Raw genomic sequence first — 12138 nt, 5'->3', positions numbered from 1 at the left:
AAGGCACCCAGGGGCAAGTGCCATGCATGGCATCTCCCAGGAGGGCAGAGGAGTGGGTCTCTCCAGAAAAAAACTAAGGGACACTGAGGCTGGGTGTCTCCTGCAGGTGGGGTGAGGCCCTGGGAGCCAGGGCAGAGCCTGGGCCCAGGAGAGGAGTTGGGGTCAGTTTCGGAGCTACAAGGTCTGAGGCCCAGAAGGCACAGCCTGGGCGTGGCCCCCTCGAGCCCTAGGGAGCTGCCACAGCAGCGAGCACCTGCCCATGCCCACAACTGGCATCTGAAGCGAGGGCAGATCGGGGCAGGAGCAGCTGCAGGAGGGGACGGGTTCCTGTGAGCCGAGGGCACCGTCAGGGGCTGCATCTGGAACTCTGCTTAAAAGAATCTCATCCCAGCCTGTGGAACTCCCGAAGCACACGCGGAATTACACGTGGATCTGGCCTCCAAGTTGGGAGGGAGGGGCCTGGAGAAGACCTTTGCCCTGGGCAAGTGTGTGCCCCCCGTGGCTCCCCCACCCAGCAGCCCGCAGCCTAGATGGAAGCTCCAGGGTGCCTGGAACCCCTGGTGCTCCTCCCAGCCCTGACCATTCTGCATGTCAACATGCGCCTTGGGTTCCCCATCTGTATGAAGAAGGGGGTAGTACTGGGTGATGCTCAAGCCCTCCTGATCTTACCTCTACAGAGGGGTCCCCGTGACAGCATCTGTCCCCTCAACTCAGCCACATCATGCTCAGCCCACCCTCCTTGGTGAGGACACAGAAGTAAAGGTGTATGCAGTCGCTCTCAGTGGCTTTGTGTTTTACACAGACGTGGGGTAGGGAGGGTCTCAGCCTCCACAGCTTCCCAGGCATGAGCTTCATGATGTGGGCATCCACGTCTAGTGAGAACAAGAGGTGCTGGTGCTGCTCCAGGACACGATGCCCTCCAGGGTCCAGGGTCCATCCTGGCAGGCAAGGGCTGCCGGAGTTGCCCTGCAGGAAGGAGAAGATGTGTCGCCAGGCCTGAACTGGGTGCCGGGGCCTGGGAGACCTTGACCTGGCGGAGTCCAGGGAGGGATGCAGAGAAATGGCAAGTGTGGGTGCAGGGGCTGTGCCAGGGTCCTGAGGCCTGGGTTCACGTGGCAGCCCCAGCTCTGCCATGCACACTCCTGGAGGGAGCTGGGGCAAGTGGCTTTCATTCCTGCCGGGGCGCCATTTGTCCCGTGAGCTGACCTTCCAGCTCAGAGGGCTGGGGAGAGGAGGGAGTCCCCAGGCAGCCTCACCTGCCTGGTCCAGGAAGCTGTGAGCCTGAGGCCTGGCCCTTGTGAGGCCTGGGAAGGAGGCAGAGAGGAGTGGGGAGTCCTGGAGTACATTTAGAAAGGAACAGGAATGGGACTGGACAGGTGAGTCTATGGAGACGCCAGGCAGGTGGAGTCTATGGAGACTGAAGGAGAACAGCCCGTGGCACGTGATTTTTAATGATTGTCTTTCCACGTTTTTCTACAATGAACAAAACTTTATCATTGAAGACACCTGTCAGGATGCTTTCAGACGCTTTAACACTTGGGAAGGAAAAGACAGCTGGGAGAAGTAGGTGCCCATGGGCCCTGGCAGCCAAGGGTGCAGGGTGAGGCCCAGGCCAGCTGGGTAGGGGTCCCTGTATCCTCTCACCTCCTCTCCCAGAGGCTGATTTGTCCCATGGTGGCGTCACGAGCCACCTCTGCCTGCCTGTGTGGCCTTGCATTAGCCATCCTTAGCACCTGGAAGGCCTCCGGGTGAGAGCCAAGGTCAGACGCCCCGGCCACCATACGGTGGCTCTTCTGGAGAGTGAGGGTGGCAGACGGCGCTTGGGCTCGTGGGGGTGAGCCCCGCTTGGCCACTGAGTCTCATGGTGATCTCGGCATCCCTTTCTCACTTAGGGCCTCAGTTTCCCCACCTGCAGAGTGAGGGCGCAGGACCTCCCAGGTTTCCCCAAGCTGTGATCCGGGTGGCCTGAGGATGTGCAAAGGTGGAGGTGGGGTGCACGGCCCGGGGTGGGCGTCTCCTGCAGGGTCTGCCTGTGGCCGGGGAATGGGGCTGCTGTTTCCCCAGCCTGCAGTTCATTTCCGACCCTTTTCCTGCTGGTTGCAGGGTGTAGTTGGGGTTGGGAAGAGGGGGTGAGTGTCATTCCCTGACACCTGGTGGGCCCCGACTCCTCAAGCTCAAGCCTCACCTGACCCCTAGTGGGCAGCAGTGACCACCCAGCCCCCGCAGAAGTGGAAGCCAGGTTTGCACTGGGAGGATAGGACTGGCAACTCCCACAAGGGCAGGAGGGACCTGAGGGGCGAGGGCTGTGTAATCCTAGCACTTTGAGAGGCTGAGGCAGGAGGATCACTTGAGGCCAAGAGTTCAAGACCAGTCAGGCCATATAGTGAGATCCAAGTCTCTATGTATAAATAAAAATTGTTTTAAACTTCCCCCACCTCTAGTTTGGCCACCACCCAGGGTCCCCCCCACTGCATGGGCAGGACGCCACTCTGATCTGCAGGGACACCTGCCAGGCCCAGGAGCTGGGGATGGCATCCTCCCCATGGACATCCTGGATAGGATGCTGAGTCAGGGTGGATGGTGGGAACCCTGCAGCCTGGGGTTGGGGCAGGGCAGCCGGCAGTTGATGGTGTCCTTAGGTGCCACTGCAGTGCCCACAGCCCCCTCCCCTGATCGCTGTCCACCCAAGGGAGTGTCCGTCCCTCTCCAAGCCCAGGGTGCTGTGACGTGGTGGCTGGATCTCCCTGGGGCCCTGTGCTCTCGTGGGCTCTGAGTCAGTGACTGGGGTGGATTGGGGTGCAGGGCCTGGGGACACACAAACCCAGGAGGCCGCTCAGGTGCAGAGGGTACAGGGGCTGGGGGTGGGGGGTGGGCAAGAGGTGTGGATGCAGGAAACCGTCGGGAGGCAGAATCTGCAGGGTGTGGGGGCCAAGGAAGGGAGGAAACATGCCCCAAGCATGGCTGAGGGAGCAGGGGTAGTGGCCAGAGGGGTGGGATCCAGCTGGCAGAGTGTGAGGAGGAAGGGAAGGAGGATCTGGCCATGGAGGATGTGGTGCCCCTGTGTAACATGGCACAGTGCGGTTTTTTGCTTCTGGGCATTTGGGGCTGGGGATGGGCGTGTTTGACCTGGGGCTCCCAGCCTGCCTGAGCCTCGAACTTTCAAGAATCACTGCAGACAGAGGGAAGCCCAGCGATCCAGAGAAAGGCCATGGGGTGTCAGAGGGTCCCCATCCTGTCCCCTGAGCCCACCAATCACAGCCCACCTCGCCACCACCCCCCTCATCAGCAGTCCTTGCGTTGATAACGCTCCTGGCTCCAGCATGTCTGGCAGCGCTAGGAGTGGCCGTGGGAAGATTCCTTGGAACCGCAGGTGTGTGCGGCCAGAGTGAGTTCATCCCCCTTACTGCCCACGCCCTGTTGCAGGGCCCTGAGCAAGGGAGCAAGGGTGGGTGGCAAGAACCCTGCCGCCCGGGGGCAGGTGCTGAGGATGGGGGCCAAGGTCCTCCCGGTCCCCACCAGCCACATCCCCCATCCGTCTCTGCGCCCCTTTTTATCTGCCTGTGTGTTTCTGGCCACTCTTCGGGAAGCAGGAGCCTGAGTGGTGGGAAAGGCGACTAGGGAAGGGTCCTCCCAGAGGCCGCCCGTGCCTGGCCCAGCCCAGCCCAGTGGGGGCCCAAGTTCTGGAGTGGAGTGAGGCTTTGGAGGCCCCAAACAGGAGACGGACAGCACCGACGTGTGCTCCACGGGTTTACTGAAGTTCTGTGGGGAGCAAGGTCGGAGGGAGCCACGGCCTCAGTTGGCAGCCAGGATCTCCTGCACCCGGGGTATGAGCTTGGTAACATGGGTGTACACGCCAGGGCTGGAGGTGGAGCAGGTGCCACTGCCCCAGGACACAATGCCCATGAGGGTCCAGGCTCTGTCCTTCTGACAGACCAGGGGGCCGCCGGAGTCACCCTTTGGGAGAGGGAGAAGGGAACTTGGATCTGGCAGCCCAGACAGACTGGTCCCAGGGGCCACTGGACATAGTTCCCAGAGTCCAGGCCAGGACCCCACACACAGCAGCGACTCAGCATGTGCTGTTGCATGGGTCATGAAAGATCCAGCAGCTGCTTGTGTGGCTCATGCCCCTGGAAGCCTGAGCCACCCCGGAATGGGGCCCTTTATTGGAAGCTTAGTAAAGCTGGTTTGACCAACAGGAGGAAGAGCCTGGTGGGGCTTGCCGAGGGGTCCTTGTGAGGGAGGGAGGGCTGCTGGAGCCCGCTGGCCTGCTGGGATCCACTGCCCAGGTTGTGCACTGCACAACTCCAAGGGCCATTGGCTCTGACATTGGTCATGGAATTTTGCAGCAAGGTGACTCTGACATCAGGAAGGAGTAGAGTTAGTAGATGAGGGCAGAGAGGGGTGGGGAACCCGGGCCTCCCCTGCACCCCGCTCGCCTGGCCAGGGCCTGGGTGGGGCCAGCCTCACCTTGCAGGAGGAGACACCGCTGGCCCCAGCGCAGATCATCTCGGTGATCTTGCTGCCCCAGAACTTCCTGCATTGGGCATTGGACAGGAGGGGCAGGGCCGCCTGCTGCAGCTTGTCAGGGATCTTGTTGGCTGCAGGACAGGAGGAAGGTCAGGGCTCACCCAGCCCACTTAGGAGGGAGAGACCCGAGGCCGACACGCCTGCCCTCCCCTGCACCATCAACACGATGTTGGGTACGGCCCCTGGAGCCTCGGAAGCGCCTGTGGGACAAAGCGGGCCTCGGCCCTGCCCCGGTGGGAGCCCCACACTCTGACTCCAGGCAGGTCAGCCAGGGCAGGGCTCACCCGGCCAGGTGCGCTCAGAAGCCCCCTGTGGAGGCTCCTCATGGTCCGACCTGGATTTTATTTGCACTGGGGGGATTTTAAATTCAGAGGATTATCAATAAAGAACGGAAAGTTAGGAGCGTGTTGGAATTTAGAGCCAAACAGTCACGGGGGCGACTCCACAGCCAGGCAGCCCCGACCCCAGAGGCAGCCCCGCGGCCCCTCACCGTTGTACTTGGTCTTGCCCCAGCCTGTGGTGACGCACACTGTCCCCGTGGGGAAGTCATCGTCGGCGCTGGGCAGGCACACGGCGGACACCATCTGGGAGAAGACGGCGGGTGTGGCCAGCTTCAGCAGGGTGATGTCACTGCGCACGGTGAAAATGCTGAAGCTGGGGTTCTTGAAGACCTGGGGGTGGGGGCCAGAGCGCCGGGGTGAGGCCCTGGGAGGAGGCAGGACCTGCAGGCTTCGAGGACACAGACTCCTTCCCTGGTGTCCATTAAGGAGCAGTCCATCCCCAGGGCCGGAATGGGAACCACGAGGCCGGGCCGGCCCCCCTGGGCACCTGTCCCTGAAGCAGCCGAGGGGTCTCCCCCCGTGCCCGCTGCCCCTGCCCTCTGCTGCACGGGGCCTGGGTACCTTGGCGATCTTCAGGACCTGGATGTTCTCCTCATCAGAGCCCTGGTCAAACTCCCCAGCCACGACCACGTCAGAGGTCCTGGGCAGAGCGTTGTGGGTGAGAGAACATGCCCTGCTCCCCTCCCACCCAGCTGGGCTGGAAGCAGAGCCCGAGGCTGCCCGGTCCTCACCTGACCCCGCAGTGGGCGGCGGTGACCACCCAGTCCTCGCTGATGAGGGAACCTCCGCAGAAGTGGAAGCCGGTTTTGTCCTGGCAGGAAGATGGGGAGGGTCAGCAACTCCCACCTGGCGGCACCCCCAGCCTGGCCCCCACCCAGGGTGCCCACTGCCTTGCAGAAGCCCCCTCACCTGCAGGGACACCTGCCAGGGCCAGGAGCCAGGGACGGCGTCCTCCCCATTGACGATCCTGGACAGGCCACTGAGCACGGGGGGGATGGCGGGGACCCCACAGCCTGGGGGCAGGAGTGGGCTGAGGGGTGGGTACCACTCACCCAGGTCTCAGTGCTCCAGCCTCCTCTCACTCCCAACTCTTTTCCAGTCTCTGGGACCTAGGCTGGCTCCCACATCCCCTCCTCTGAGAAGTTGGCCCTGGCTCTCCTCTCCCCAGTGCTGGAATCTCCAGGTACAATTGAGTCCACGGCACTGGACTGTGGGCTGCTGAGGAATGGGGTGTTGACCCCTCCTCAGTTCAGAGAAGCCACACAGGTGGAGCGTGCAGTCCCGACACTCAGGCTGGGAGGCCAGACTCTGTGGATTTGACCCTGGCTCCCTCCCTGCCCAGCTAAGCCGCTCAGTGTCCCCATCAGCAAAGTGGGGATCACACCGTTTCTGACCTCTCAGGTTTGGAAGAGTGAGCAGGCAGAGCGCCAGCTCTGCTCCTGGCACCCGGGAAGTGCTCCGTAAGCAGGAGTTTAAAAGGATGAGGCTCGCCTGAAAGGTTTGGACTGAACGGTGCCAAGCCCCAGCTGCCCACATGCTCACCACCCAAGCCTGTACTGGGGCCACTGACTGTTGGGGGGTTTCCTGAAGGCCTCAGGGCGGCCCCCCAGACACCTACGTCCTCCCCTGGGAGTCTCAGGTCGGCTGGGGGTGAGGAAGGGGAGCGGGGCTCCCCAGCTCCTGAGCTCCGAGGTGGCAGCTGAGCCTGGGAGGGAAGCTGTGACCTGGTCCAGGTCTTGCAGTGCCCACGGCAGAGATGGAGACGGTGACTCGCCCAGGCCCACACTGTGGTGCACAACTAAACTGGGAACTGGGACCCTGCTGCCCCTTGCTGGCCTTGGGGCTGGGAGTGAGGGGAGACAACCCTTCAGCCTCCGCGGGGCCCGGCCCTCACCGAAGGCGGTGCCCAGGAGGGCCCAGCAGGAGACGATCCAGAGGAAAGCCATGGTGCCGCTGGCGGGGGGGTGGGACGCCTGTCTGTGGGTCCCCATTGTAGCCCTGTGTGCCGGCTGTTATCTGGAGATGTTGGGGCAATAATCCCCTCCCTGGGGGTGGGTAGGATGTGTCAGTGCAGGGCTGGCCAGGGAGCCTGGGATGGCAGCAGCTGTGGCCTCAGCTGAGCTGGGCTAACCCAGGTGGCCTTTTACCATGGCCTTTCTCCTTCAGGCCCAGGCTTGGGCAGGGGCCTCCAGGGACTGAGTCCAGCAGCCCCGGGTTTGAGCCCCAGCTGAGTCTCTTGTGCTCTGCAAATAATTCACTTGATCTTTTCATGGTTTGAAAACCCCTGGGCAGGCCGGGGGTGGTGGCTCACGCCTGTAATCCCAGCACTTTGGGAGGCCGAGACGGGCAGATCACGAGGTCGAGAGATCAAGACCATCCTGGCCAACACGGTGAAACCCCGTCTATACTAAAAATACAAAAAATTAGCTGGGCGTGGTGGCGGGTACCTGTAGTCCCAGTTACTTGGGAGGCTGAGGCAGGAGAATGGCGTGAACCTGGGAGGTGGAGGTTGCAGTGAGCCGAGATTGCACCACTGCACTCCAGCCTGGTGACAGAGTGAGACTCCGTCTCAAAAAAAAAAAAAAAAAAAAGGGCCGGGCGCGGGGGCTCAAGCCTGTAATCCCAGCACTTTGGGAGGCCGAGACGGGCAGATCACGAGGTCGAGAGATCAAGACCATCCTGGCCAACACGGTGAAACCCCGTCTATACTAAAAATACAAAAAATTAGCTGGGCGTGGTGGCGGGTACCTGTAGTCCCAGTTACTTGGGAGGCTGAGGCAGGAGAATGGCGTAAACCCGGGAGGCGGAGCTTGCAGTGAGCTGAGATCCGGCCACTGCACTCCAGCCTGGGCGACAGAGCGAGACTCCGTCTCAAAAAAAAAAAAAAAAAAAGGAAAAAAAAACCCCTGGGCAATGTGACCAAGTAGAGGAGAGACTGGGGGAGCAGGCCTGTGCCCCACGGTGTAGCCAGAGGCTGGGATGCAGGTGCTCCCCGGGTCCCAGGGGATGGCTAAGGAGGCTCAGTGAAGGCCCAGTTGACATCTGTGTTGGACACTTGGGCTGTGTACAGGGGAGGGGTAGCTGCCCGCTGTCCTCATGCCGGGCCACCCCTGCACACAGGTGCCAGCACACCTGGGCCCTGGAGCCAAGCATGTGGCATCAGAGGGCAAGACTGGGCCTAGGGCCTGATGAGAACTGATGGAGGCTGAACCTCAAGGCGGAGCATGGGCAGGGACACCGGGTTCCTGGAGTGGGCGGCAGCGTGGGTGGTGGAGCCCTTTCTCAGCAGCTGGGAAACGGGGGAGGGAGACATTTTGGATTGAGGCTGCCAGGTGGAGGGCAAGTTCCCCAAAATGCACAGGGAAAGGGTGCCTCGTGGCTGGCTGCAGCATGTGTGTTTACAGCACGGGCTTGGGGTCAGGCAACTGTGGAGCCGTGGGCAAATGACTTGCCGTCTCTGATCCTGTATGTAATTGAGGACGTTTAGAGTGTGGGTCCTATGACAAAAGAAAGAGCCTTCTTGAGCGCAAGGACCAGGCCAAGCACACAATCCATGCTGGCGGGGCCCCTACATTCCTCTTTCTTGAGTGAATCGCCTGTCCAGGCCCTTTGCTCATTCTAGAAGATTGTCTGGGGACAGAGGGGTGGGCAGGCACCAGCCAGGATGGGGCGTGGCCTGGTCTGGATGAGACACACCCACCTCTGCACGCACGTGGGCTTCTCCTGCCAGCCAGCGCCCACCAGGCCCACGGGAACAGCTGAACAAAACAAACAAATTCCTGCCTGTAGCAGCTCACCAGGGGAGGAGGCTGGAGAGTTTAGGGAAAAGAGTCAAGTTTTAACATAAGTAAAGTACACACACCAGCGGCTAAGGAGTTATTATTATTACTGATACTGAGGCCAGGAGGGCCTCACTCTGAAGGCGACATTTAAGCAAACAGCCTAGGAGTTGGTGGGAGCAGTCCGGAGCATCCTTGGAGGATAGGAAACGAACCTGGGGTCGCAGGACCCAAAGAGGCCTGCGTCCTAAGGGCAGCGAAGGGCTTAGAAGTCAAGGGGGCAGGTCCAGGAGGGCCCTAGAGAAGATGGTACTAGAGCCTCGGGGGCAGCCCCTAGCTATAAGCTGGCCTGGGCAGAGGGGGGAAAGGGCGTGGCGGCCACGAGCCGTCAGCCCTCACCTGGCCTGAGTGAATCATGGTCCCAGCTATGTGGCCTTGGGAGCTGATGGCTGGCCAGGACCCTGCCTGCCATGTCCCCACCCCGCACTGGGAGCTGACGGCTGGCCAGGACCCTGCCTGCCATGTCCCCACCCCGCACAGGGTACAGAGGCTCTTGGGGACTGTGCAGCTGCAGCTGGGGTGGGGGACAGGCACGCACAGGTGTCCCCACTCCACTGCTCCTGGGGATGGGACCCACCAACCCACACTGCCCTCCAGCCCCCCCATGGGATCTGGACCCGAACGGCGAGGAAGGAGCCCAGGGACACTCAGGACAGATGAGTCAGGACACACGCGACCCGGGGCCCAGGTGGGTGGGGGAGGCAGAGCCGTGGCCTTGGCCAGAGTGGGAGCAGGAGGGATGAGCTGGGGGTCCCCACGTGCTGCAGCCTCCTGGCCACTTCTTCCTTTACTTATGTTGAAATGCCCCCACTTAAAATGCATATAAAGCCAGGTGCAGTAGCTCATGCCCATAATCCCAGCACTTTGGGAGGCTGAGACAGGAGGATCACTTGAGCCCAGGAGTTCAAGACCAGCCTGGGCAACATGGTGAGACCCCCATCTGTACAAAAAATAAATCAGTCAGTTGTGATGGCACATGCATGGAGTCCCAGCTCCAGGCTGGGACTTGGGAAAGTGAGGTAGGAGGATCACTTGAGCCTAGGAGGTGGAGGCTGCAGTGAGCAGTGATCATGCCACTGGACTCCAGCCTGGGCGACAGAGTGAGAGCCTGTCTCAAGAAAAAAAAAAAGCAAGTGGATATAGGTTGATGACTTGTGAGGATCCAGGCACCCCTGTAACCACCACCTGCACCAAGGCAGAGACCATTTCCTTCACAGCCCCTTGGCAGTCAATCCCCCATCTCCAGAAGCAACCACGGTTCTGATTTCCTTCCCCGGAAGGAAGGTTTTGGTTTTGGTTGAGAGAGGCTCGCTCTGATGCCCAGGCTGTAATGCAGTGGCATGATCACGGCTCACTGCAGCCTCAACCTCCTCAGCTCAAGCAATCCTCCTACCTCAGCCTCCCAAAGTGCCGGGATTACAGGTGGAGTCATCGCACCAGGGGATGTTGTTGTTATTGTTAAATTTAAAAAACTGTTAGCAGCCAGGTGCAGTAGCTCATGGCTGTAATCCTGGCACTTTGGGAGGCCGAGAGGATCCCTTGAGCTCAGGAGTTCAAGACCAGCCTGGGCAACATAGTGAAACCCTGTCTCTAACAACAACAACAAAAAAAGCCAGGCATGGTAGCTGGCACCTGTAATCCCAGGTACTGGGGAGGCTGAGGTAGGAGGATGGCTTGACCCTGGGAGGTGGAGGTTGCAGTGAGCTGAGATCAGGCCATTGCACTCTAGCCTGGGCGACAGAGCCAGACCTTGTCTCAAAACAAAAACAAAAACAAAAAAACCTGTAAATTGTGGTAATACACATAACAAAATTGACCATCGCACCCGTTTTTTGTTTCTTTGCTTGTTTGTTTTTGAAACAGAGTCTCACTCTGTCGCCCAAGCTGGAGTGCAGTGGCGCGATCTCGGCTCACTGCAAGCTCTGCCTTCTGGGTTCACGCCATTCTCCTGCCTCAGCCTCCCGGTAGCTGGCACTACAGGCGCCCGCCACCGCGCCCGGCTAATTTTTTTGTATTTTTTAGTAGAGATGGGGTTTCACTGTGTTAGCCAGGATGGTCTCGATCTCCTGACTTTGTGATCCGCCCGCCTTGGCCTCTCAAAGTGCTGGGATTACAGGCGTGAGCCACTGCGCCCGGCCCGCATCCATTTTTAAGTGTACCGTTCAGTGCTAAGTACATCCACAGCGCTGTGCGGCCACTCGTCTCGCGGAACTGAAACTGAATCCTGCCCATCTATTCGTTTTCAGGTTCTGGAGTTTCCTGTGAACAGAACCCAGGTGTTTCTGGAAGTCCAGCTGCTTTCGCTGGGCATCTTGTCTTTGGAGTTCACCCACGCTGTTGCAGAGAGCAGCAGCCTCTTCCTTTTTATTGCTGGAATGCACTACAGATTGTCTATCTGTTCTGTAGTTTTGATCTATTACGAATAAAGCTGCTATAATAACTAAAACATATATTAAAACATCCACGGGCAAGTCTTTATGCGGATGTGTGTTCATTTATCTTGGGCAAACACCTAGGAGTAGGCGGGGCACGGTGGCTCACGCCTGTAATCCCAGCACTTTGGGAGGCTGAGGCAGGCAGATCACTTGGGGTCAGGAGTTCAAGACCAGCCTGGCCAACATGGTGAAACCCTGTCTTTAGTAAAAATACAAATAGTAGCCGGGCATGGTGACGTGCGCGGGAAGCTGAGGTGGGAGAATTGCTTGAACCCGGGAGGCGGAGGTTGTGGTGAGCCGAGCCAGCCACACAGCACTTCAGCCTGGGTGACAGAATGAGACTCCGTCTCAAACACAAAAACACCTAGGAATAGAACAGCAGGGTTGTAGGCTGGGGCCTGTGTTTATGGAAACGGTCAGACTGTTTTCTCAGTGGCCATCCACTTTTCCTTCCTAGCAAAGCAGGATCTGAGTCCCGCAGCCCCCTCTAAGAGGTACCTTCCTAGAATCCCCTTGACCCCTTCCGAAAGGCAGAGGACTTGGGGACTGGCACACAATGGCGTTGGGGATGAGACTCTTCTCTTTTTTTTTCTGAGACAGGGTCTCACTCTGTCACCCAGGCTGGAGTAGAGTGGCACAATCACAGCTCAGCACAAGCTTGACCTCCCAGGTCCAGCCTCCCAGGTAGCTGGGACTACAGGTGTGTGCCACCACGCCTGGCTAATTTTTGTATTTTTTGTAGAGACAGGATCTCTCTATGTTGCCCCGGCTGGTTTCAAACTCCTGGGCTCAAGCAATCAGCCTGCCTCGGCTGCCCAAAGTGCTAGGATTACAGGTGTGAGCTACTGACTGTGCCTGGCCGGGCCCCTTCTCACAGCGCCAATGGACGTGTCTAAAATTACCAAGTGGAGCGATTTAATTCAGTGGTTCTTTGCCTAAACCCTTTCCACTGGGATTTGTCCCTGTCCAAGTGAGGCTGGGGGGATGTTTTCTTAG

The 12138-nt window shown here is 59.6% G+C and overlaps 1 protein-coding gene and 1 long non-coding RNA gene across 2 annotated transcripts; both read right to left on the bottom strand.

Moving 5' to 3' along the window:
- Positions 1-765: 765 nt before the first annotated feature.
- LOC105537241 lies at positions 766-1784 on the bottom strand. The gene is made up of 2 exons (XR_001005690.1): positions 1645-1784; positions 766-966 (listed from the first exon to the last, which is right to left on the bottom strand). It is a non-coding gene; the product is annotated as an uncharacterized LOC105537241 (long non-coding RNA).
- Positions 1785-3734: 1950 nt separating this feature from the next.
- LOC105537240 (chymotrypsinogen B-like) lies at positions 3735-6851 on the bottom strand. The gene is made up of 7 exons (XM_011976805.1): positions 6763-6851; positions 5778-5881; positions 5600-5679; positions 5430-5508; positions 5018-5198; positions 4468-4598; positions 3735-3954 (listed from the first exon to the last, which is right to left on the bottom strand). The coding sequence occupies exons 1-7, from the start codon at positions 6812-6814 to the stop codon at positions 3793-3795; spliced, it is 789 nt and encodes a 262-aa protein (XP_011832195.1). The 5' UTR covers positions 6815-6851; the 3' UTR covers positions 3735-3792.
- Between the last annotated feature and the right edge of the window lie 5287 nt (positions 6852-12138).

The sequence above is a fragment of the Mandrillus leucophaeus genome, unplaced genomic scaffold (genome assembly GCF_000951045.1).
Source record: "Mandrillus leucophaeus isolate KB7577 unplaced genomic scaffold, Mleu.le_1.0 Scaffold17, whole genome shotgun sequence".
In the NCBI taxonomy this organism is placed as follows: Eukaryota; Metazoa; Chordata; class Mammalia; order Primates; family Cercopithecidae; genus Mandrillus; species Mandrillus leucophaeus.
Note: the sequence above shows the minus strand (reverse complement) of the source record. Positions and strands in the feature narration are given on the sequence as shown.